The 26,731-nt window shown below is 33.8% G+C and overlaps 4 protein-coding genes and 1 non-coding gene across 5 annotated transcripts; 3 read left to right on the forward strand and 2 right to left on the reverse strand.

The window, feature by feature from the left end:
- Positions 1 to 3,284: 3,284 nt before the first annotated feature.
- Positions 3,285 to 5,378, forward strand: LOC131631284 (cold-regulated 413 plasma membrane protein 1-like). The gene is made up of 4 exons (XM_058902079.1): positions 3,285 to 3,541; positions 4,586 to 4,693; positions 4,791 to 4,861; positions 4,945 to 5,378. Exons 1-4 carry the CDS (start codon positions 3,378 to 3,380, stop codon positions 5,196 to 5,198), a joined length of 597 nt encoding a protein of 198 aa, XP_058758062.1. The 5' UTR covers positions 3,285 to 3,377; the 3' UTR covers positions 5,199 to 5,378.
- Positions 5,379 to 5,849: 471 nt separating this feature from the next.
- LOC131631283 (probable CoA ligase CCL6) lies at positions 5,850 to 11,320 on the reverse strand. The gene is made up of 19 exons (XM_058902077.1): positions 11,009 to 11,320; positions 10,549 to 10,612; positions 10,060 to 10,149; positions 9,908 to 9,964; positions 9,714 to 9,762; positions 9,533 to 9,609; positions 9,365 to 9,401; positions 9,176 to 9,270; positions 8,885 to 9,049; positions 8,628 to 8,738; positions 8,446 to 8,533; positions 8,256 to 8,322; positions 8,083 to 8,158; positions 7,892 to 8,009; positions 7,536 to 7,781; positions 7,255 to 7,394; positions 6,993 to 7,175; positions 6,785 to 6,904; positions 5,850 to 6,063 (listed from the first exon to the last, which is right to left on the reverse strand). Exons 1-19 carry the CDS (start codon positions 11,155 to 11,157, stop codon positions 6,016 to 6,018), a joined length of 1,980 nt encoding a protein of 659 aa, XP_058758060.1. The 5' UTR covers positions 11,158 to 11,320; the 3' UTR covers positions 5,850 to 6,015.
- TRNAI-AAU (transfer RNA isoleucine (anticodon AAU)) lies at positions 10,681 to 10,754 on the forward strand. Its single transcript has one exon. It is a non-coding gene; the product is annotated as a tRNA-Ile (tRNA).
- A 2,927-nt stretch (positions 11,321 to 14,247) lies between the features above and the next one.
- LOC131631266 (AUGMIN subunit 2-like) lies at positions 14,248 to 16,688 on the forward strand. Its single transcript, XM_058902059.1, has 5 exons — positions 14,248 to 14,679; positions 14,780 to 14,884; positions 15,006 to 15,074; positions 15,335 to 15,448; positions 15,732 to 16,688. Exons 1-5 carry the CDS (start codon positions 14,407 to 14,409, stop codon positions 15,933 to 15,935), a joined length of 765 nt encoding a protein of 254 aa, XP_058758042.1. The 5' UTR covers positions 14,248 to 14,406; the 3' UTR covers positions 15,936 to 16,688.
- A 1,356-nt stretch (positions 16,689 to 18,044) lies between these two features.
- LOC131631267 (mitochondrial import receptor subunit TOM6 homolog) lies at positions 18,045 to 20,144 on the reverse strand. The gene is made up of 2 exons (XM_058902061.1): positions 19,852 to 20,144; positions 18,045 to 18,221 (listed from the first exon to the last, which is right to left on the reverse strand). The coding sequence occupies exon 1, from the start codon at positions 20,025 to 20,027 to the stop codon at positions 19,866 to 19,868; it is 162 nt and encodes a 53-aa protein (XP_058758044.1). The 5' UTR covers positions 20,028 to 20,144; the 3' UTR covers positions 18,045 to 18,221; positions 19,852 to 19,865.
- Positions 20,145 to 26,731: the final 6,587 nt, after the last annotated feature.

The following is a 26,731-nucleotide window of genomic DNA, read 5'->3' on the forward strand; positions in this document are numbered from 1 at the left end:
AATGAGACCTGGGATCACATATGTTCAATCAACATAACCAGATTGTAAAGTTTATATGGTTCTGTAAAGGAACAGCTAACACTTCTAAACCTGATGTTATACACGATGTCATAACATCCACGAATGAACAAACAAAATAATGCAGAAGATAAATAATACAGTTAATTGTTAACCCAGATCGGTCTAACTACCTACTCTGGGGGCTATCAAGCCAGGGATGAAGTTCACTATTAGCAGTATCAATTCAGAGCTAAACTCTCAGTTTACAACTCCTCACTTAATCACTACCCAATGACCCTTCTACCTAGGTTCTTCCTAAATATGGAATATCTACATTCCACTCTCAATCATAGCAATGATGTCTAGCAGTCAACAACTTAGTCACTGCATCAACGGCCTCATTACCAACATTTTAAATACACAAAAATAACCTGAAGTTGCTTAACAGCTTCCTCCAAGAACACAACATCTCTTACCTACAGGCTTCGAGATTCACATTAAACTTCTCTTGCTTAACAGCTTCGAGAATCACATTAAACTTCTCTTGCTTAACAGCTTCAAGAATCACATATCAGTGACCATCCCATAATCCGGGTGGTTCACCTACACGGCTAACCCTAAAAACTACATCTTGCCAATACTCGGCTAGCTCACTCAAACTAGGTTACAAAGGTTTATATTTATAACCTGATCCCAGTTGGACTTGGGCTTACAAATCGCAGCACTCCTTGCTATTACAAATCTGCAGAAATCTTCTGTTACAATCAAGGTCTTTTTAATCATGAGTTTCCTAATTTATCTCCTAAATTAGAAACTGCTGATTCTTCCTGAATATTCAATCTTCTGATCTGATTCTTCAAATATTCTTTTGACCTTTAAATTTGCGCCACATAGGATTACAAAATATTCCACGAATATCCTGTATCTGTTGAGTAACAAACTGAATCTTCCTTCCAGTTCTGCAAGTGCGATGTCATGAGTTGATGTCATGACATTCCATATAACATCTTGCATGTACTTGTTTTTTTCTTTTTATATTTGCAAGATTACACATTGTACTATTATTATGTTTTAGCCAAATATAAATGCCAATCAGCCAATAAAAGCACTAACACCTATCATTAAGGGCGATTTTGGATAGGGTTTGTCTGACTAGTCCGGGATGTATATCCTAGTCGTTCATAAACCTTATAGGTCAGTTTTGTGGTTGGCGGAATATGTGGCCAAACTGAGATGTATTCTCAGATGTTCATCAGCTTTCCAAGTCAATTTTATGATTGACGAAATGTGTGGCTGCTCCGAAATATATGTCTCGAATGTACAAAACATCTAATCAAGAGAAACTATGATAAAATGTCTTCAACAATAAATACTTGTATGTCTCTTTCACTGAGATATCTTTTTCACTAAATATTCATTTGTACTCTCAATTCTCTTAAATTCAAATTACAAATATTTTTCCATCATCTTAAAATTCCACTAATCCCGAGTTCAAATCCTGGACATTTATCTATATTTATTTACCAAAGCATCATAAAAAATACCTTTTTCTTAATAGTGTTTGATCGTACCTGATCAAAAGGATCGTCGCGGGCTGCTTGGAACTGGACCTTTGAGAAGTGAAAGGGGGGGTGTACCTGCAAGGTACTCCGATGCCAAAGTAAGAAGACGAGCAAAGGAGTGCAAGTACGAGTTAAAGGTTAGAAAGAATAGAATACCTGACCCTCTAGTGAAAGAGGGTATTTATAGCCCCCAGCGCTGGGCCATGATCTCGTTATTTGGGTTGGATGCCCAGGCCCAATTAAGAGACTGCCAGGTTTCCTAGGCAGAAATATCAGAGGTGCATGAGTGTCCTCTGTCCTGGTTAACCGCTCCGAAGTTTAGGGGAGACGCGGTCTTTTATGGACCACGTGGACTCGCGTTATTCGGAGGGTTGAATGTGAAGGAGCCCTACGAGGAGCAGGGTCCTCGGCGAGAAGATGCTCGCGGGGAGCACCTGTGCCGGGCGCTAAGCAGCTTGCGGGAAACATCATGTCAGGCACGGTGGAGACGAGCATTCTACTGTACTTTATGGAGCATAGAGTGATTTGGGCCTCTAAGACTAAGTGGGCCGAAAGTAGATTGGGCATAATCCTGACCCAGTCCAGAACAGTGTTAATATCAAAAAATTAAATCAACCAACATACGTGGACAAATAATTTTTTGTTAGTTTTCTCATTCCTGTATAAAAAATACTAGTGTTATAGATTATACTACGTTTTCTAGCTTGTAGGAATTCTCTTTCAAAAAAATACTATAAAGTTGAATCAGCCGACATAGGCTCACACGCCAGCACATCGATATCTATAACGGCCAATCCATAAGCCTCCACGTGGTTTTAACTCATCTCTACTCCAATAATGATTCGAACAAAACAAAACATAAACTATATACTTTATATGGCCGACATACATAACTAATTTTAACTCCATAAAATTAAATTAAAATTAATACAACATTTTAGTGTTTGGCGTCTCTTCTATAGATAAAAAAATTCATCAAAATTAAATTTATTTGTAAACATAATTTTAGTTAGAATTTGTGTTTAATTAGTTTTATGTAATTGAGTCAAAAAAAATTAATTTTAATAAAAGTTGCCTTTATACTATTATGTTATTAAAATAATTTTAATAAAAATTGTTTTTATACTTTTATGTTTTTAAAATAATGTTAATATCTCACAAATATTAATTATTATTATATAATTTAAAATAAGAAAGATATTATAATATTCTTTATTTATAAAAATATATTAAAAAATAATAATAAGCACTTAAATATATAATAGAATAAATAAATTATTATTCATTATAGTTGTAAAATCTTTTACAATATATTATTAATTAATTAATTTTTAAAATTAAACTATAATTTTGATCTTCTGATTCATAAAATTAATTTTTCAATTTTAAATTTTAAATATTCTCATGTTTTTTCATAAAAAATTAATAATATTTTTAACTTATATTTTTATCTATGAAATTCTACAGTAAAAAAATTTATCATTTAAAAATATAAATATTATTAATCTTAAATGAAAAAAGTATTAAGGAAGAATTAATATTGTTTAAGTTTAAAATAACTTAAATAGAATGATAAATTCAAAATAATTTTATACAAAAGAATAGTATTTATTGATCTTTATTTATAAAAAATAATTAGTTTAAAAATAAAATAGAAAATCGTTTTCCACGAGTCAATGAGACTTACACAAACCATTGAAATTCCCATAAATAACAACGGAACCAATCAATATTAAACAGATCATAGTGCGCACATAACAGCACTAATCTTTGCGTCCTCTCTTGCTAACTTGTGATCACAAATTGAGGGGGAAAATGTGGAACAAGATGAATTTTCAAGATGAAGCAGCTCAGTTGATCAACTCAGATTTCAGAGACTTGGGTGAAGCTGCTCATAAACTCGCTGATCATATTCTTAAACTCGGTGGTTTGGGATTTGGAGCATCTTTCTTCGGATTCTTTGCTGCTGTTGCTGCTATGTATGTTCTGTTCTTCCCTTTTACTTTATAGTTTACTGTGATTTATGGGTGTTTTTGAATTTTGTTATATGGATTGTGTGGTTTGGTTGTTAAACATTGTAAGTTGTTGTTTTTTTATTGTGTGTTTATGTCTCTCTATACTGTTTTTTTTTTTGTATGTGATTTTAGAATATTTGTTGCTGCTTCTAGACCATCCTTAATTTCAGTGTGATTTCTGGTATATTTTTTTCTTCTTATAATTAGTACTCTCCAAAACAATCTCTGATATCATGTCCATAGCTTGTTCGAAAATAGGTTATAAGAAATATTCTATGAAGGGCATACACCTTTAGCAGTAGGCTTTGTAGTGGGCAATTCTTTCCTGCAAGTCGGTTTTGTAGTGATAAATTAGACTCAATTATATTTTTTTAAGTATGATATCAGAGTCTAATTTAAGATCTAGTTGACTTTCTCATATCAAATTTCCGCCCAACTCCAATTTGTTCTGGGGGCAGTGAGAGGGTATGTTAGGCCAACTACTTGACATGTATAGGAAAAATCTCGGAAAAGTCTGACAAAAATCAGATGAGTGTCCTCAAAATATATATTTTTTATTTAACACTTTTTAAATTGGTTTCCAACACTTGGAGATACTTTAGATGGAACGAGTGGAAGGTAGATATTTAGATCCATTTCTAGACAAGAAAATATTTATGGTAGGGTAGGAGCCCCACTTATTCTCATGAAGAAGTCGGTAGTTATCATGTTGTCTTTTTAGTGGTTAGTGTTGAATTGTTGTCACTATTTTTATCCACAAAAATCATAAGAGTTTCTCACTCTAAAGATAGAGCTACTATTCAACTCCCAACCGTTATTCAAAACAGAAATTATCACCATGTTTTTATTGTTGTTGTGTAAGAATATATTAAAAAAAAAACTAATGATATTTTAATTTTGTTAATCAGTGTCAAAGTTTCACCATGTTTTGTTGAGTAAGAATGAATGAAAACTGTAATAGTCTTTGTTTTAATGACTTCACTGATTGTGTTAATATGTTCTCTGCAGTTACTTGTTGGTTTTGGATCGCACAAACTGGAAGACCAACATTCTCACATCACTGCTCATTCCATACATTTTCTTCAGTTTGCCGCAGCTAGTTTTCGGTATCGTCAGGTGATTCATTTCCCTCCATATCTGTCACGCTTTCATTTCATGTCATCAAATTTGTACCTTCATTTCCGTCTATAATATTATTTTCATCACTATGCAGGGGAGAGATTGGAAAATGGATTGCTTTAGTTACTGTTGTGTTAAGGCTTTTTATCCCAAAACATTACTCTGGTACGTTACAATTTTGCTTATGATAGTCTGTGAAATATTGAATATGCATACTAATAACCAACTCTTCATGATTGTTACTGCAGAATGGATGGATTTACCTGGTGCTTTGGTGCTTTTGGTTGTTGTAGCTCCAAATGTAATTGCAACCACCTTCAGAGAAAACATTGTGGGAGTGATTGTGTGTCTTGTCATTGCATGTTATTTACTACAGGAACATATTCGTGCATCCGGTGGTTTCAAAAACTCCTTCACTAGAGCAAATGGCGTGTCGAACTCCGTTGGTATAATACTTCTGTTGGTTTACCCCATCTGGGCGCTTATCGTTATCATTTTTTAGGTACTGCATTTGAATTTGAATTTGACTGTTAAGTGTTGTGAGTGAATTAAGCCAGTTGTGTTGTGTAATCATTCATTTGTTGGATGTTGATGTCAAATACTCTGTCATTGTTTGATGTAATGTATTACCTTTGTTGTTTCGTTTGCATGTTTAACATATGAAATCAAGTCTCTTTCGACATTTTGTTGGCTTCATAGTAGAAATAAGAATGATGAAGGGAATTGACATGGTAGTAATGACATGGTAGTAATATCAGGGTTGTCTTAAGTTTTTGAAGACCGTCTTAAATTTTCAAAGACTATGTAAGCTTATCAGGTTTAATTGTAGAAAAACAAATAGGGGCTCTATTTTGTGATGTTTTAACTATGATAAATATTTTATGACACTCTTTTATACAAGATCAAGATTTGACAGTGACAAATTTTGAGCTCTATGCAATAAACCGTCTTACACCTACAAAGACGGCCATGAATATATCTCGTAGTTTCTGGTGTATTCACATATTATCTATGATTTGAGTGGACCATGGGTACCTTAGATAATTTTTTTTCTCTCTCTCTAAATCAATCATTCCCTCTCAATAAATAGTCACCATAAAGTTACAAACTTACTTCACTTAAACAAATAGGAGTAAAAACATTTGTTGCAAGGTACGCAAAATAGGTAGCTTTTTGAATTTTCCACATAATTTTATGATATAATTTTTTTAAAAATGGCTGAATGAGCATATTATGCAGTTCATATTTCAATATCCTACATGTTTTGTTTATAGCTTTTTCAATTCACATAATTTCAAATGGAATTCCTGCCATCTGTCTCACACCATTGCTCCCTTTGCTTCCTTGTATAGTTGATCAATACAATCCTGAAATTGTTTGCAAGAAGTAACATTTTATACTTAGCTAGTAACAAAAAAAAAATGCATATTTTGGTAAATATTGTGAATCATTTTACTAATTCAATTAGCTAAAATAATTAAAAAATATTGTTCGAGCTGATCAAAATAGTATCACGTTGCTTGGGAATCGAGGCTAATGGTAGAGTTTATATACAACACGCATATACTTCAATCCATCGAGACGCCTTTTTTAAAGGACAAGGCCGTGAGGGTTATCACCCAAACAGACAATACCACGTAGCTGCAGGACAAGGCGTGAGGGTTATCACATCCAAACAGACAATACCGCATAGCTGCAGTGACACAAACTTGAGATTGACCAGAACATTTGTGCTAGAAAGAAGGATTAAGTCCACATGCACCTTAGTCTCAACTGAGAGACAAATGTTCTTGGTTGATAAAAATAGTCTCACATTATTTCGGAAATGAAGCTAAAGTCTGAAGGTAGTTTATATACAACATAGTTTATATATAACACTCAAACACCTTGATCCAACGAGACGCCTTTTCTAAAGGATGAAACCATGAGGGTTCTCACCCAAAAGTGGACAATACCCAAAAACGGACAAAACTACGTAAGTAACCGCAGTGGCCTAGAGGTCGACCAGAGCAAATATTTTTTTTTACTAGATACTGAAATCGTAGAAAGTTAGTAGTTGCAATGTTGATTAGAGAACATGAGACAAACCTTATAGTGCTTTAGTAATTGTGGTCTCTTCAATTTAAATGTTGGAGTTACTAGATCTCTCTCCACATCGAAGGGAATTGGTTCCAGAAAAACTGCTTTTATCAGCTCAAAACCTCGAAACTGAGAGAATACCAATCATGTCAACTGTAATCACTAATCAATAAGATCAAAAAATGTAAAACATATGGTTAACATTATATATACGTACTTGATGTTTCTGACCAATGCTGTTGAGTTCATCCAAAATGAATTTTCTTGCCTTTAGATTTCCACATAGTGATTTATAATCTTCAGACAAATTATGCTTCACTGCCCAATTCTCAAGGGCTTGTCTTTCCGGAACAACGACGGCCACCAAGAAAGATTCGAAACTATTTCCATAAACCCAAACCTGCGTGCGAAATAAAAATGGAATTTCATGAGTTCTAATTCAGTCAACTTTTTCTAGGATTATTAGAGAAGAATCATACCGAAGTTATAAGAGGGCACTGCGAATACTTGTTTTCGATACTCTCGACAGCAACGTATTCTCCTTGAGACAATTTGAAGATGTTCTTTTTTCTGTCAATAATTTTCATGGCTCCATTTGGCAGCCATTCTCCAATGTCACCTGTATTGATTTTTCAAATCATTCCGAAGGACACGGCATTTAGAGCCATACTACCAACTTTGACACGAGAATGCCGAAATACAGAAGTTTGTGACGAACTCGTTATTTCAAACATGTTCTAAGCTAAATATGAGGACTTACCTGTATGAAACCAACCATCAACCATAACCTCTTCAGTAAGATCTTGACGCTTGTGGTAACCGGAAAACAAGGTATTCCCTCTCAAGCAAATTTCTCCACGGGGCTGACTGGAAAGTGCATCATATCCCATCTCAGGCACGGACTCAAGCCTGGCTTCAATCGTTGGCATGGGAACTCCGACCGTTCCCACCATAGAAAATACATTGGATATTGAAGTGAAACACCCCGCACAGCTTTCAGTGAGACCTGTAAAATCAAAATGTTAATAATGAATTGTTACGTAACCACTTCGATGAACTACTTCTTAAAAACAATCCACCGATTTTCTAATCAAAGATTCAAGAACTTTAGTGTACCATATCCTTGTGCCAAGGTAGATCCAAAAGTGACCCTCAAAAACTCTTCAACGTGCTTAGACAAAGGAGCAGCTCCTGATAACAAGATTCGAACTCGTCCACCCAATGCTTGTTTTATCTATCAATAAAACCAATCCTTCAAATTTGAAACAAAACTTTCTGAAATAAAATCTTAGTATAAAATGGAATACCTTGTCAAACACAAGCCTATCGAACCACGGTGATGCTTTGTCTTGTGGAAGACCACTATTTAGATATCCCAATTTGCTGTTAATGGAGTTTAGATTAGTATACAATAGGATAGAAATCTGAAATTAGAAAAGTAGAATTCCGGAACGGTAGAAAGTTCAGTGGTTAAACGTACTAGTTATATGCATACTGAAACAATGTCTTTTTCAGTGATCCTTCCGATGAAATTTTGCTATTGATACCTTCAACCGCAAGGTATGCTTATAATTAATTTTCAAATGACAATGTAGTCAACACAATCACATTTAGCATACACAAAAAGATCATAGCACCAGGCAGCGGCACAATAAACATTCTCTCCTTACCAGCGTAAACACGGTCATAAACTCGAGGAACGCCACAAAATATAGTTGGTTTCAGTGTCTGAATATCTTCCATTAAGAATCTGATATCCTACAAGAATCAGCATGAAAAATTCCATGAAGAAAATATTTTGAAAATAAGTCCGATATTACTAATAAGAACGGAAAGCAAATTCAAAGCTTACGCCCTGCCAAAATCCAACTGATGAACCCTTGTGGATGCAATAGGTCACCATTATCTGGTCATATACATGAGCAAGAGGAAGAAAAGAGAAGTACACATCGTCTTCAGCTGCCTATAAATAGTACATAGAACGTGTATCAACATTGAGAATGACATGTTAGATGCATAGAGAAAAGCAAATGAAATATTTAACGACGGGCTTATAAAAAGTGTTATTACACGAAACAAGCGAATCATAAAAAAAATTAATTATCTTACGCCTTTGTCTGTTAACGAAAGTAGTTGGTCAATAGACAGCACTTGAGTCATGAAAGCCTCGTTCTTAATAATGACACCTTTTGGTTCACCTGTTGTTCCGCTTGTGTACATGATTGTGCAGATGTCAGTCTTATTTTTTAACGGTAGATCCAAATCTCGATTTCCCTGCAGAAATAAAGATATACGACAAAATTATATCGAAAGAGAAAAATTTCCTATTTGATCACAATGGTTCGTGTTGTTAGTTATAAATATTAACATCAGTAAGCAACTGAAAATCGTAGTTCCTACCGATTGAAGAAACTCTTCCCATGTGAAGCAGGATACACCAAGTTCCTCGGCTTCTTTCTTTTGTGTGATTGAAACATCACCAAAACTCACAATAGCTAGGTTATTAAATTACCGAAGTTAATCAGTTAGATGGGAAGACTCTTAAAACTATTCATAACAGAAATAACAGAAAGGTTTGATTAAACATACTTTTAAGACTTGTACACCGATCAAGACATGACAAAACCTGTGGCAACAAAAAACAGTAAGCTAATTATCCTCAAGAAACTCAATGGATAAGCTAATTATCCGCCGGAAAACCATAATCAAGAGCCAGAGAGTAAAAGATTGTGATCCAAGAAATAGAATGGAACCTACAGACGGGATCTTGCTTTGCTGTACAAATGCTATTGAAACTTCAGCATGGTTAATGATAAACTCCACAGCATTAGGACCTGTTTATTCATAAATACGAAATCAAACTTTAAGTTCCTAAATTCGGTAAATAATAAAAGTAAGTTTATTGAGATTTATAGGGAAAGGCACAAAAAACACAAACCAAGAGTGTCGTATAATGGGACATAAGTTACTGCATAGCTGTTACAAGCCTGGAGAAACCAAATTTGAATCAAGCCATTAATGTACTAACGCAATAATTAATAAGGCTAATCATATAAATATCATATTATAACATGTTTAACATACTAAATAGTTGCTTAATTAGCTCCTAACTATGTTTAACATGCTAAATACCTCCATTGCAATTATCCACTCAGGACAATTGGATCCGTATATGCCACAACGATCACCCTTGTGGTACAAAAAAAAAAAAAAAACTAGTTAGATTAATTGCATAAATTTCTGAGTATTGAGTAATAGTATGTTAATGGAACAAGAACATTTACAGGATTGACACCACGGCTCTTCATGGCGGAACCAATTCGGATGGAAGCATCATAAGCCTCTTCAAATGTGATCCATTCATAGGGACCAACCTGCAAATTCAATTGAATTCTTACATGATTTTACCTAATTCAATATAAAATTTATTTTATACCCAACAAATGTAACATAAAATAAGATATTGAGACCAGCATGTTCCTAATGCTTCTGTCCCTAAGTATATACCATTTTGATGGAAAAAAATTTGTCCATTAGTATTATTTTACAAAATATACCCTTACTTATATAACTACTTTTGGTTTCATTATGTAACTAAAACATCATTTATTCATGTTATCATAATTTTCTCCAACATTATTTTCTCATTTAGTTTAGTCTAGTCTAGACAAGAAAAGCTATATGTATTCTAAAGGCTAATTCAAGTAAGACATTGTGTGAAAACAAATTCTAAGTAAGAAATGATGCAAAAGAAACACATCAATGAAAGTTACCTTTGAATCGGATTTTTGACGCCGACCCAGCATTGGTTTCCTGGGGTACCTTGCAGCAGACTCCCTAAACAAAGAAGCATCAAATCACATATCTTATAAATACAATATTTTAAAATCAAAATTTTAACAAGTGGCCCATTAGCTCAGTTGGTTAGAGCGTCGTGCTAATAACGCGAAGGTCGCAGGTTCGAGACCTGCATGGGCCAAATTTATTTTTTTTATTTTTTTTATAAATTTATTTTCCCTTTCTTAAAAATGCAAAAATGCAAATTTCAAAGTTGAAATCTCTAAGTGCAAATTTTCTGAACTTTGCATGCTAATTTCCTAAATAATCATTATCTAAAAAAATGTGCAAGTTTCAAATTGAAAACCCTAAGTTTTGTAGGGCAACTTTTGTGAACTTTGCATGCTAATTTCCTAAGTCCTAACTAATGAGAAGGAAGTAGTAGTTAATAGTGACCTGAAAAAGTCCCATGGAGATTGAAAATGAGAAGGTAACTCCAACAAACCATCTTTAGCATAGATGCATCTGTACACAGGACCTGCTGATGTTTTTTCATGAGTTGCAGATCTTGCTTCTTCTACCTTCAAAGTGTATACATCCACCATTGTTGTGATCAACAGATTGAGGAGGTTTGGTGTTTTTCTTACCCCTATGTAAGTCTATATGTGGGAAGTAGCTAGATGAATTTAAGCAAGGGGATGGTGTCACCAGAGTTGGTTGAGCTGAATCATGAAGCATTAAATTTGAACATTATGTTTTTGAAATGAGAAATGAATAGAATTTTTTTTTAATGTGTTTTTATTTATTAGTAGCTTTTTTTGTGCTGTCTGTGGCTTTGCCTTTTTTGAGTAAAGCATTTATTTTGGCTAGGAAAGTTTGGTGAAGCCTACATTGTGTACAATTGCATCATACATAACTTTTTATATTCCGTCACATGGATATAATCACAAAAGCAAAATTTAAAATGACGTTGTGTTTTGGAGTTGAATTGAATATAAAATCTCATGTTAAGAGGAAAGATATGTGAGATTTTATCAAAGCATTGTTGAATAAACTAATCAATGAATACTATATTTATTTATGAAAATATTTTAATTTCTCAGTTAATGTCTGTAAGAAATAACAAAAATTGCATGCATCCATATTCATACATTCAAGTTGCTAATTCATATCGTCTGTCTTCAATTTTAGAGTTTTTTGTTTACCATCAAGTTGATTCCTCCACACCAATACGAGACTAGAGCCAACGTCAGACGCAGAATGGCAGATTAAGAACAGTATAACTCAGAAGTTAGAATGGAAATTGATGAGTTGAAGTCAGACATGACCAAGCTCACAGAGATATTGCAAGTCTTGATTGCCATAGGGGAGTCACCTCAAAGGACTGTTATCTCAAAGGTTATTGATGTTGTTATTGATCCTCAACTTAACCCAAGGCCAGCCACTACATGGCCCGATTTTGATTTACCTCCAAACTATTCTCCACCTATTGCCATTACTACTATGGTTGTCAAATCTTCTCAACCAGTGTTTCAAGCTCATGTATTCACTGAACCTCAACATGTTGTTCATTCTACTGCCTAAACTGTCTGAGCTCCTTATAAGAATCCTCTCTTTGAGTACCATGTTGTTGATGCCCAAAGTGAAGTCAAGAAGGATCTTGAAATAAGGACTGTAACATTAACAACATACCAATTAACATATATGTCTTCCATTTTACAGCAAAAATATCTTCAGAAGAAGTGAACTTGATAGGCTTTGGAGGAATAACATGCTTGTTTACATCTCTAATGCTTGTCATACCAATAAATTTTAAAATATACTTGTGAGCAGATGTCTTGAATAACATATCACTAGGTTGAACTTGAAAATTAGAAATGGTGTATGTAATGTTAACTGTTAACATCAAATCAAACGATTTCATGAACATAGTTGGAACAACGTCATGAATATCACTCCCCTGAAATACAAAGGAATAAATGTGATTCATAAAGATAACGTCAAAAAACAGTAAACAAAATAGAATAGCACAAGTAGGAGTTAATGGGAATATCAAAATGATTTAAAAATGGAGTTAAATGGAAGATTAAAATGACAAAAACCAGTACATGAAAAAAATTATATCCAAATTAAAATATCAAAATACGAATACAATTATCTAAACGGGTTATCTCGTTATCAATCAATAACATCTCGAAAGGGATGTGTTGATGTGCATAAGGTATATCTTTATGTACGGTGCATAAATACTCAAAAATGGGTTAGTTCAGCATTTGAAAGAAAAAGCCATGGCCATGGAGGGTTTTTGTTTGCATATCCGAAAACACCAAACACTACAAAATGGGTGTTTTCGGATATGCATCTCCGAAATAATTAAAAATGTGAAAATGGATGGTTTCGAAAATGCATCTCCAAAATCTAAGAGTGTGTTTGGATGAGGCAATTAGAAATTTTTAAGGAATTTAAAATTCTAAGTAATTCAAATGATTCAATTGAAAAATCATTCAATTTTAAATTCTTTTGTTTGGATGGAATATTAAAATGATTCATTGTTGAATTTTTGGATCATTTTCATCAATTTTAAAACTTTTGGGCCAAATTTAAAATATGAAAAATAGGGACTAATTTTCAATTTATGAAAATATTAAGGGACCATTTTGTAAATTTAGAAAATTATTAGAGACTTATTTGCAATTTTATGAGAATTTTTGGTATAAATTTATAATTTTAATAAAATATAAGGATTATTTTGCAAATTTAGAAAAATTAATAATAAACAATTTAACAATCAAGTTATGGAGCAATTTCAAATTCTTTACCTTTTGGTGTCATTTGAAATTCTTTAAATTTAACTTGAATAAAATACTTCATAAATTTATATCATTTTAACAATTCTTCATATTTTTCATCCAAACAATAGATTTTGATCAAATCATTTTTAATTACCTCGAAAAATTATTTTTCCTCATTAAAATGCTTCATCCAAACACACTCTAAGAGTGTGTTTGGATGAGGTAATTAGAAATTTTAAAGCAATTTGAAATTCAAAGCAATTCAAATGATTCAATTTAAATCCATTCATTTTAAAATTATTTTGTTTGAATGGAGTATTAAGAGAATTCATTGTTAAATTTTTGGTGTCATTTTTTATAAAATTTAAATTTTTGGACCAAATTAAAAAATAAAAAAGTAAGGACTAATTTGCAATTTTTAAAAATTTGAAGGACCAAATTGTAATTTTTAAAAATTATTAAGGACCAATTTGCAATTTTTGAAAATTTTTGGAGTAAATTTTATAATTTTGAAAAATATGAGGACTAATTTGTAAAATTTGAAGAAATAATAATAACAAATACATTTTATGGAACATGAGAGGAATTTCAAATTCTTTGGTTTTTGGTGTCATTTCAAAATGATTAAATTTAACTTAGATGAAATACTCTATAAATTTCCATCATTTTAATAATTCTTCATTTTTGTATCCAAACAATGGATTTTGGTCAAATCATTTTAAATTCCCTCAAAAAAATTACTTTCCCTCATTAAAATGCTCCATCCAAACACACTCTAAAGGTATTTTAGAATTTTCAACGGCAATTTTTAACCTATGAGGTCTATAATGTGAAATTTGAATTTTAAGGTGATACTATAAAACGTTTGCATTTCGCAAGTGAATGAAAAATGAAGGAAAAAAACATCTTAAAAAAAACATTCAACCTTATTTTTTTCCGAGCGTTTGTCCCAAATCTCAAATATAAAAACACTGATTAAAAATTCAAACGAGAAAAGGAATAAACCAGACATTCTAAGCTTGACACTAGTTCATATTCTTCTCCTTGCACTGAAATTTCAAAATGTCAATGGCAAACGAATCCAGTTGGGTAGGAAGAAAAGCCGTGAAGCGAATCGGTGGAATGTCCGACGCTCTATCAATTGCCGCCGATCTCGGCTTCCCCGTCTCATCACCATCACTTTCATCTTCATCTTCATCTTCCCCCCATGATCCGCCTCAGAGTTCCTCCCCAACAACCGCCGAAAAGGGTGAAGACTTAATTAGGGTTTTGAGAGAATTAACTTCCGTTCAAAAGAAAATTGCTGATCTGCAAGTTGAACTTCAGGGACGAAAGGTGAAAATTGCATTTTTATTTTTTGGATCTGGATTTACACATTGCTGTTTTTCTTTTGATTTGATTAATGATTATTATATATCTGTTTTTATGTTTTTAGGATGATAAAAATGTTGCACATTTGACACATGCGAGTGAAATGAAAAAGAAGATTGAAACCCTGGCAAGGATTACTACTATTCTTAAAGATGTTATTCATAATAAGGTAACATTCACCTAAAATATTGTCTCATTTTATGTTTAATTAGTTCTTAATTTTCATTTTAGTGAGCCATTCAATATTCCTATATACTTTCAAACATCCTTTTATTTCTATAATTTGGCAGGATCGGATAATTGCTCGTCTGCAACAACCGTATTCCCTGGATTGCATTCCCGTTGAAGCAGAATTTCAGGTTGGTGAACATGATCTGTTGTTGAAATAACCTACTTCAACTAGGAAAAGGCACATAAGTTTGTTGATTTCATGTACACTTGACTGGGTGATACTTTTGTTGTGTTTGTGGGATAACACTTTGGTACACATTTTTGCTATATGTTGTATTTAGTTCTTGATCTTACTTGATCTAGTCCTATGTTATTAAACTCGACTGTTCTGGACGCTATGTAAGGCATATTGTAATGCTTGCTTCATATATTTTTCTAATATTTGCAGAAAGATTTCTCTGAACTACTGATGAAGGCGGCTAGTGATTATGGTGCCTTGACAGCATCAGTGGCAGATTTTCAATGGAGTCAGAATTTTAAGGAACCTCCTTCAGTTTGGGGGGTATGCTTCTACAATCATTTTTATTGTTACTTGATATTGATATTTGGACTTTCTGTTTCCATTATAACACAAACTGATTTGCATTCTTGGACCCTAGTTTTCACCTTGCGGATCCCTTGCACGTATAGATTGTTAAGCATTGTGCCGCGTTTCTGTGTGTATTTAAAGGCAACAAAGTGCATACAGGCACTACTTTGAGAACATCTCTTTGTAGAATACAATGGACATAGTTCTGTGTTTTTGACTTGCATTTGAAACGAAATTCCATTTACTTTTTTAACAGGAGATGCTACGACCTATTCCTGTAGCGTTGGCATCTTGCACTCGATACTTCGAAGCCATGTCAGCCAAAAGAGAGTCATTCTCAGCACTTCAAAAAATGAGAGTGGGACAGTTTGATTCCACGGTGCTTAGGACGCCGGCCAGAGATCCTTCCCAAAGACTGCCAGGAGTATCTGATTCTCTAACTTCACTTCCATCAGAATAATGGTACACGACAAAGGACCCTGTCTTACCCTCACTCAGTTCAAGGAGAGTGTTACTTAATCCAAGATCCGTCTATCTTTTGTGTGATATATCATACTTCAAATGCTTGTGCAGATCAATTAGTCACGGAATACCTCTTTGCAGAATGATAATCCCATGGCAAAAATCTTGTGTTAAAAGGGCTGTTTAATGTTTGTCTGAGAACTCAGTCGATCAGTTTAAACTACGACTCATAGCATCAACTTTACTCTATTTTTTGTGTGTAAACTAAACTCATAACTCAATCTTCTGGAAGGATTATTTATGTAGTTCATTTTTTATGTTCTAAAACTTTTATAAAGATCCTTTCAGTGTTGTGTAAATTATTACTAGTATGGAAGTCATTCTTGTAGCATCTATAATACAGGATTGGTTTTTCCAATAGGTTGTTTACATGTCTAAAACATTTCGAATGTACTCTTCCAAAATGATTTAACTTAGTTGTTCTCAAATTATAATCAAATATAGACTATCATATTGTAAATGTCGGCTGTGTTGAGGATCCTCTGGATGGCTGCGGTGTATGCCAACGGTGGACTATCCAAGAAATCGAGCTGAGGGTGGTTCGGGCAGCCCTTGCGGATGCCAAGGGGAAGTTGAGGAAGGCTGACTCTAACCTCAGATAATTTTTATTTGTTTCACTTGAAAACCTCTTTCTAAAAATAGAAAATAAACACAAAAAAAATCAAACACAAATAAGAGTAAGAGAAAGAACTGGAGGAAGAAAGAGAGGAAGAAAGATGCATCAAAGAATAACAAAATATATCAAAAAAAAGCTCATTGATGACCAAGTATTGAAAATAAATGGAAGTTGATTCAACTTTTGCCACGCTGACACGGTGCACTCTTCCGCCTTAGGTTCATATTTCGAGTAAATAGTTTTTGCTAATCCAAATGCAGATTCAACTAAATTGAAGTTTCAATACAATTTATGAACATGTGGTTTCCAAAATGCATAACGAAAAGCAGTTACCCGAGTTTTTCGCAAATAGTGAACTCAATCAGAACTTGTGGACACAAAATAATGAAATTAAAAAGAAATTAATAGAGAAGGTGAATCGATTGAGTATTGCTGGTGAACTGCACAGCAGCACAGGGAGAAAAAGGGGGCACAAGTAGGATTTTTGTTTACTTGTTTTTCAAGTTTCAGAGTATATAGATGGTTTCTACGTTTACTTGATTTTAATATTTCAGCAAGTAAAGCAATGTGTCATTCCAAGCTCCAATGTGTCGAGTACTCAATGCATTGAGCAGTAGAATGAAATTTGAAAATGATGTTGAAATTTGGATCGTTACTTTTCAGCTTGCCTAAAATTATGTTTCCCACACAATATTAAAGTATAATAGTTATTTAAATTTAAAAAATTAGACATTTAAATAAAATTAAAAATAAATAAAAAATGGTGGATTGACACATGGGCAAAATTAAATGCAAAATACATAATATTAAAGCAATGGTACAATTAAACTAAAGTTATAACATAAACTCAGAAGAGTATACGTAGTTTTTTCAACTACTTTAACTTTTAATATATATTTATAATAGATAGTTGATAGAATAGAAGTAGATTAAGCTACTAAAATATTATACCGCTTTGTTTAAAGCAGTGCCAGTATCTTAAGTATTTTGGAGTTAACAAAAAAAGTACTATTATTGTTTTGTTTTGTTTTGAGAACAATATAAATGAATTACAAGGATTTGAAAGATTTGTCAAAATCTTCTTACCAATGAATTGAGTGTTCCAATATTAGGAGTTAATTCTATGTAGAAATATAAACTTGATACAAAATACAGCCTTATTTTCTCATATTTCTAAGATCATTTCGTTTCGATCTGTTAAGTATGAAAGTCAAGATAATTCTATCAATAAAGTAAAAAAAAATAAAAAAATCCCATGAACACCTTGCCTATGTCCTTTTACTGTTTTTATCGTTGTATAAAAACTCATTATAATCAAAGCTCAAACTTTCATTTAAATGTCGTTCACTACACGTAGTTCCCTCACCCCAAAAATAAGGCATAAACTATCAGTTTTTCGGTTAGGTTAACAACAGCTTATCATTGCAGACCTGGACTGAATCAATCATTGTAAAAAATTCCTCATAAGCTTGTCATTGTAAAAAAAAATATAAACGGCACCGTCTATTATACTAACAATGTATCACGTCCACACAATTTTCAGGATCACATAAAAACATTATTTGATGAAATTCCTCCGAAGTCAAGCAAGTATCCTCCTCAATACCACTGCACCAATAAAAAAATAATGTATGAACATTGAAGCCAGTTAAAGTAAGCGAAAAAAGTTTGCAAAACAATTATTAAAAAAAAAAAAAGGATGCATTGTGTTTGCCACAAGTCCAAGGGAAAAAACACAATTATGAGGAACAATGGAATATACAGAAAAATGAGAACAGAATAGAAAACTCAGTATTACAACATTGAGACTGCAAATACACTGAAGATCAGTTACTAGTGATGTCATAGGTTTTATGTATTGGTGACACACAAAAGACAAACAGCTAACCCTTATTTACACAAATAAGATCAGTTACTAGTCTTGAAGCTATATTTTGTTTATTGGTGACACAAAAGAAAAAGAACTAACCTGGAATCTTTTAAATCTAACATCCCCACCTTAAGCTAAAACTTTAAGCTAGTTACAAGTGTAACCTTTGAAAGAAAATAAAAAATCAAATAATTTCATATATGGAAAACCTGCTGGGCAGATCATATTTGGAAAAAAAAACATTGAGGCCAGGCTACATCTGTGACAACAAATGCCAAATCACTCGTATGACAACCAAAACCAAACTAGAACTGTAAAATTCTTGCAATAAGATGACCAAATTGATGCAAAACATGAATTAGGGACATAAATGAGCAGATTGCGACCAATAGTAATGACAAACAAGGTTGGAAAGGCGCCGCATGGCCCTAGTGCAGTCGACGAGAAACTAATGAAACATCACATAGGACTGTGTGGACTAAGACTATGGGGAAAAAAATCTAACTATGTTTCCAAACTCTAGCTGTCTAAGGATGGCAACATTGCCAAGCGTCAACCATGGAATGTCCCATAGTATTGAGGAAGGACAGCCAGCACGGTGAGGGAAGTGGCTTCCTTGAGGATAAGGAACCAATCACTGACTAAGTCAACAGGAATTGGAATTGATCCAGATTCTGAGTTTCCGATAAGGTAGTCTGATAAATGTAGATGTAAAATTTATTATAAACTATGACTTGGGCGGGAAGTGTTGGTTGCAAAGAAGACAAAACAAACTCAACGGATCGAGTAGTGCTAATTGAATTCAAATAGGGACTTGAGTATCATGAGGTGCCTAAATCTTAGTGGTTTGATAATTAGCTTTTAAGGGAGATCCTGATGGCTTGAATACTAATAATCAAAATCTAGCAAAATCAACAAGATTTAATGCAAAAAAAAAAAAAATACAACCAAGAAACTTCCACTGATGATGAGCATTTCAGATGCTCAATATCATTATCCCTCAACTCGGTAAAACATAATACATTGATAAATTAACTCTTAAACCCTGATAAGTACTAGGCAAATACGAACATCAAATTCAAAACCCAGACACAGATAAACCGAATACACTACCCTGATAATGATACATTCAAATTCAGCAGTATATATCTGGTTAAAAACCTAAATTTTATCACTTTATGTATAAGCCAAGATTTCAAACCGCATAGAATGTTCTTGGATAAAAATCATACAAAATCAAACCCTAATTTACCCAAATCTTTCATATAACAATCCACCGCAAAGGATCTTGAAAACAGAAAAATTCCAAACAGAATCCATACATTTTGCATACAAGAACGTAAAATTGAGATTGGATAGCAAAATTACCATAGTATGTGAATCTAAAGCTCGAGCTTGAGTTCGTCGCTTTCGCGATTGAGGAAGTGAAGAATGTAAGGGGTGAGACGAACAACGACGACCCATGTTCCGAACATGGCGACGTGAGTTTTGAGCTCCTTCAATGCCGCAGTCTTGTCCGGCTTTCGCATGAATCCGGGAAACATGGCTTCTTCTCCGATTGTAGAACGTTTTCTTGGGTTTTCTTTTTAGGGTTTTGGGATTACAGAACCTTCAACTTGTGAATTGTGCTATTCTCTCTCAAGATTTAAGAGGTGTAAGAATGGCCCGTAGAGATAACTTTGTAAGAAAAAGCCCTTCAATATGTAGATGTTGTTAGGCTTTCGGCCCATTAGATGTTTGTCCAAACAAAAAAATGGTTTGGAGATTCGCTTCTGGCTAAATCCGCAAATGCATCTCTAATGTAACTTTTTATCTTAAGAAAATTGATTTGGAGATGCATTACTGAATTTTTTTCCTGTATGATAATTGGACAGAATGTGTTTTTTAAGATTGTAGTATTTTCATTCGAAACTAATTTCAATTAAATTAAAATTATCGTTATTTGTTTCGAAGATTAATAAAAATGAATATTATAGAAGCACGTAAAGCTTTAATAAAATGGAATATTATAGAAACATGAAGATTAAAAAAACCAAATATATTTGTACAATCGTTATTTTCAAAATTGATTAATAATAAACAAAATACAAATCAAATGCATACTCTATTGTGTATGTCTAACCCTAATACCTTGGTTCCTCCTCTACCTACGGTAATCAGTCTGAACAAGTGCTATCATTGGTTCCTGTCATACCCCAAATTTGTCCCACCCCTTATTTCTAACTGGCTTAAGCTTTTGCAATTCATATACATACATCATTTAGGTCATTAACATAACATGCATCATTAATCAATAAAATTGGCAAGGGACCAAGGTCGTAGATAGAGCTGGGGTTTCACATGGTTCGAAGTTCATATCTCGTGCAGGTTTGTTCCTATTGAGGTTCTCAACTGATCATGGAGTATTGTCAAGATTTCATCTGGCTCATTCTCCAATTCAAAGTTTGGTTCACCTGATTATGTGACATACAAGCTATTCGTCTAAGGCTCCATTAAAAGGGTGTGTATTCATTCATCTGAAGAAAGGTGGGAAATTAAGGTCTTGAAGCATGAGCATTATGAATTTCTTCTTCATCAGACTATGGGGGATATTTCTTCATCCAAATTCCTCAATTACTTGCACGACAATTCAGACTATTTTGACCTTCTGGTGTAACACATGGATCTAAAAACATGTTGACAGAACTTTGACTTTTGGTCAAAGTCAACCCTGGGAGGTTGACCTTTGACCAAGTCACTTGGATCTTCATAGTGGGTCGTTGTCACACTTCCGTAGTTATCTTGATTCACAATACCATGGGCCATTGATTTGAGGCATTTCGGTTCGAGGATTTTATTCAAGGAAGAACTTAAACTTCAAGTGCACAAAATAGAGGAATTGGTTTCATTATCTAAAAGAAAGTTATACGAGCCAACATATCCATTCAAAGAGGTAAAACTCTTCACAACGTTGAAAATCAAATGTCCATAAATAGCAAATCCAAAAGACATTACACCATTCAAACTCAAGAAGTATCCATTACAAAATATATACAAATATTATTTGGTATTGAGTGTGAAAGGTAGACAGTATGTTGCTCCATTGGGCGTGAATTCCATCTTTGGTCGAATCGAAACAAGAGCTTGTGATTTGAGCTTTAAGGGGAAGAGGATGATTCAGGAAGATTGCTACGACTCTAAGACATAAACATTGGAGTTCGTTCAGCGAGCTTGTTTAGAATATTTGACGGTCATGGTGATTCTCGTGCGGCCGAGTATTCGAAAGATCATCCACTTGAAAGTTTCATGAAGCATCCAAAGTAATGTCAGCCCTGCATCAATAAGGAAAAATTAAGTTTAGTCCAGAGTATACAGAATCAAATTCTACATAGATGCTAACAGAAGCAGCTACTCAAAACTGTCCTAACAAGCAAACATTCAAACCAAAAAAATCCCATCCTATTCAACATGCCAAACAATGCATATACATGCTGCCACCATAATTCACCCTAAGTAAAAACAAAACTCCAGCTGCAGCCCCGACCTCCATCTTGTAAACCTTCACTCATTAACTAATCCTTCAACTGCCAGCAAAATAACTTATAACTAGCTAGTCCTTTTATTAACAGTTTCAAAAACAGAACCCAATCACAGAGAAGAAACATATAACAACACTGCATACCCATTCCCAACTGTCACTAACTGCTTCTAACCTCTCCATAACTAACCTAACTGTTTTTGTAACTAACTCCTAACCTGTCCCTAACCAACTTCTAACTCAATAACAACCAAAACCGAAATAACCACCTATAACTGATTCTCATTCTATTTCCAAACCACCTGACAGATTCATAACAGAATTCAACTGAAATTATAACAGAATGGGAGAGAGTTGTAACAACCCTCAACTATAAAAACCAGCAGCTCCACCATTTGCAGGGCTCTCTCCATTTTTTCCCCCACTTCACATCGCTTTTCACCATCTTCACTCTGCAACTCCAACCTTCATCTTCTTGAATCTTCACTCTCTCAAAAATCAAAAACCTCCATCGCTCATCTTCTTCACCGCACTACAACAATCTTCATCTTCTTTCAATCATCAACTCCAACTTCGACATCGCCACAACATCACATCCATTAATTCTCCAACGTCAATCTGCAGAAGATCTTCAAGAGCTCGCGTCTGAATCTTCAATCTCCGTCGCCTACAATAATCAACAACAACACGCCTCCATCAATTATCAGCACAATTACAACAAAAGCACGTTGTCACTATCGCGTCTCCTTCAGCGAATCTTCATCTTCATCTTCAAATCTGCACACAAGAACAACAACACCGATTCAAACGGATACGAAATCGGAGATGAGAAACGAAATTGAATGAATCTGAGACGGAGAGATGTGAGAAGCAGGGAGACTGAAGCTGAGATAGAGCGTTGTTCAGATTCAAGGAGGCGCGCCGTTGAGTTGCATCGGAGAAGTCGAGCACCGTCGCCGCCGTTTGCAATCTCGTGAGAAGGAGGAAGGAGAGTTGAAGCTGAAACGACATACGTAAAAGAAACCTAATCCCTCTTCTATTTTAATTTTGTTTAGTCATAGTAATTGATTAGGATTAGTTGAGTTTAATTAGTATTAATTGATTTTAATTTGATTAATAATTGTTAATTAACATAATGATAGAATTTGAATCTGGATCAAAACAATTAGAGATTGGGTTGGAACGAATTGCTGCTCACACCCCCTTTGATATAGGCCCAGTCGCGATACACTAGGGTTCAGTTCATTTCAAATTGCTTTCATACCCCCCTGACTCAAGCCAATTCACATTAGATTTAGGTTCTTTTTCACATAGTTTTCTCATTATTTTTTAGGTTATAAAAACAATAGAACCATTAAACTTTGTTAGATTTTTTAGGTAACTGTTGACATAAAAACCTTCATTAAAAACTCATAAAAAAAATAGTAGTATTTTTTTAGTTTCATTTTTGTACTAATGCTTGAATCGTTTTGTACTATCTCCATGTTCGTTTCGTATAATTGTTGTGTGACTTTGTTGCTTAGTTTTTGGCCTTATTTTTAGCCCACCTTGTTAATAGCACTTGTATGCTTCTTTTAGAATCTATCCCATGTTAACATTAGGATTTAGACTTGTATAGACAACTTAGATTAGAATTTAGGATTAGTTCCCTATTGCATTCTTTTTCTTTTCGACTTTTTAAGTACTTAATAAAATACCGACAAGGATCATACCGTTACTATATTTCATAGTAGGAAAGAAATGATTGGGGCGTAGGCCCCGATGTATGTTCTTTTCTACTTAACGGAGAAGAAATGATTGAGGTGTGAAGCCTCGGTGTATTTCTTAACCGTTATTTAGAGAAACGATTGTGGCGTAGGCCTCGATGTGCATTCTCTAAATATTCATAAAATACTTCTTTTTGTATCTCTTTTACTTAGCGGAAAAGAAATGATTGAGGTGTGAGGCCTCGATGTATTTCTTAACCGCTATTTAGAGAAACGATTGTGGCGTAGGCCTCGATGGGCGTTCTCTAAACATGCAAAACAAAACTCTTTTTGGTATGATCTAAGTCACAAAATAAATCCCCATAAAACTCACCAATCAAAAATATTTCATAAAACACTAATAAATGGTCAGATTTAACAAAAAGTGAGGAAGTGATGCGAGACCTTGTAGTAGGTTCTCGTCATCTTGGAATTACCCTAAAAGACACAAACCAATCATTTCTTTTTCTTTTGCCTGGTTGGCACCTAAGGGCACCGTTATTTCCGCTCGTACGCATCCTAGGCGATCCCTTATGCAAGAGCGCGAACGTTAACGCCGCCCAACTAAAAAACACAAAAACAAACAGAAAATCGTGAGCCGAGCTACGGTAACTCTGATTCCTGAAAAGGATACGTAGGCAGCGGGGTAGGGCCCGTGCGAGTACAATTCTTATTTTCCCTACATTTTGCATTCATTTCGCATTTAGATATAGACATAGTACACACCCTTTAGATAGAAACAAACATAGGTGGATACCATCGAGTACGATGGGCGTGAGGGGTGCTAACACCTTCCCCTCGCGTAACCGACTCCCGTACCTTGATTCTCTGGTCGCAAGACCTTGTTCCTTCCTTTGTTAGGTTTTCTGATATTCCTTTCCCTTTTGGGATAAATATATTGGTGGCGACTCTGTTCATTTTTCGCGAGCGTGCGACAGTTCCCAAGTATCTTTGGCCACGACACATATGATATTCAGTCTGAACAAGTGCTTATCAGCTCCATTGATTATGGCATTAACAGCTCCAAAGTTACAAAGAGTCAGTTCATACTCTTCCCTTCTACAACCTTAGCACACAAATTCTCTTAACCTAACAAACTTCAAGGTTTTGTTGTTCATTGATTTTCAGAATGCTATCATTCTAGCTTCCCAAGAGACATATAGTACCAGAAAATTACCTCCTTGGAGCTCACCCAATAAATAGACTAGGGTGTCTGTTCTGATGCCAATTGAAACCACTTTTAAAACATGTTAATATTGATGTTCCAACATCAGAACACAATGTCAAGACCTATGGTACGACATTTTCAGACTGACAGGACACATATACCAGACTGTAAAATATGGAAAAATAAATTGTAGAATGATAAATCACACAGTCAATTGTTAACTCAGTTCAATGCAACGTCACCTACTATGAGGCTACCAAGTCATGAAGGAAATTCACTATGATAATATTAGTTCAAAGTCAAAACAATCCCAGTTTGCAGCTTATCGCATAATCACTAACTTGTGCAACTTTTACCTAGAACCCTCTAGATATGAGATCTCCCTCTCACTTCCTACCAATCACCTTAGCGACATAACCAGTGACAAAAACCAAAGAACCAAATAGAAGATTACACTTCAAATACAAAATACTTAGTTTTGCTTAAAAGCTTTTAATTAAGACCAATATTCAACTCTTTACTTAAAAGCTCATGAGTGAGAACAATCAGTTAACCTCAATGTATCAAATGATATAAGGGTGATTTACAAAAACACAAGAGACTCTCAAACACTGATAGTCTAAACTTCCCATAGTTTTTCAAATTTGTGAAAGTTTGGTTACATTAGGTTTAGGTTTCTCTTTAATACTCTTCAATAATCCACGGGTTTCAATTATTATTTGGTAAATTTTAGATATAAATTATTTGGTAATAGTTTAAAGCGTTGCCAATTATATAATTTTTAAATTTAACAATAGTTTAAACGATTATTATTTTTATCTATTGTATTATATTTTTTATAATATTTTTTTATTTATATTATTTCTACTAAAATATTTTTAAATATAGTATTTTTTTAATATTATTTTTTCTTTAAATTATTTCTATTATAATATTTTTATTTATAGTATTCTTTTTTTTTCTATCACTTTTTAACGTAATAAAATTGATTTCAGACAAAAACATTTAATATTAAATAAGCATCATAATATGATAATAACATAACATTTATTATCAAATAAATATTTAATACACAAAGGAGACAATTCAACAATATTCTTCTCAATACTATTATTTTATTTTATCAATATATAAATATTGAACAAGTCATGATAGCTAACTATGCATTACTAGCTAACTACTCTACTCACACCGGCTCAACTTTTTGTGTTTATTGGCCAAATAGAATTAAGCTATAACACCACGTATTCATATTAACCAAATACTTCATCAACAACTTTAACCAAACCCAAGAAAAATATGAAGTTACAAAAAAATCTGCTTAACTTACTGCAACATAAAGATAGACATGGTACTTAAATTAGAAATTTGGCTCTGCACAAACTACTCTGAAATGTGTCTATGTAATACTATTTTAGATGTCTCCCTAAAAAACAAATTTTGAACATATAATTCAATTTTTACCACCACTATTTTTTATTTCTGCTTATGATGCTTGAGTTTCATAAATGCAAACTTCAACTCCATTAGTTCAATAACACAAACACACTCAACAACATTCACCCTAACACGTTCTAGTAGCTTAATCGCAGCATTTAAGGTTCCACTAGTGGCTATAAGATCATCTATGACTAAGGATCTTTCTCCAGGTTGTACAACCCTGACGTGCATTTATATTTTGTCAATTCCATACTCTGAATAATACTCTTTTGAGATAACCTCTCCAGGCAATTTTTTGGGCTTCCTCATTGGAACAAATTTTGCTCCAATCGCCAATGCAATGGGTGGGCCAAAAATAAAGCCCATTACTTCAACACC

The sequence above is a fragment of the Vicia villosa genome, unplaced genomic scaffold (genome assembly GCF_029867415.1).
Source record: "Vicia villosa cultivar HV-30 ecotype Madison, WI unplaced genomic scaffold, Vvil1.0 ctg.000799F_1_1, whole genome shotgun sequence".
NCBI lineage: Eukaryota > Viridiplantae > Streptophyta > Magnoliopsida > Fabales > Fabaceae > Vicia > Vicia villosa.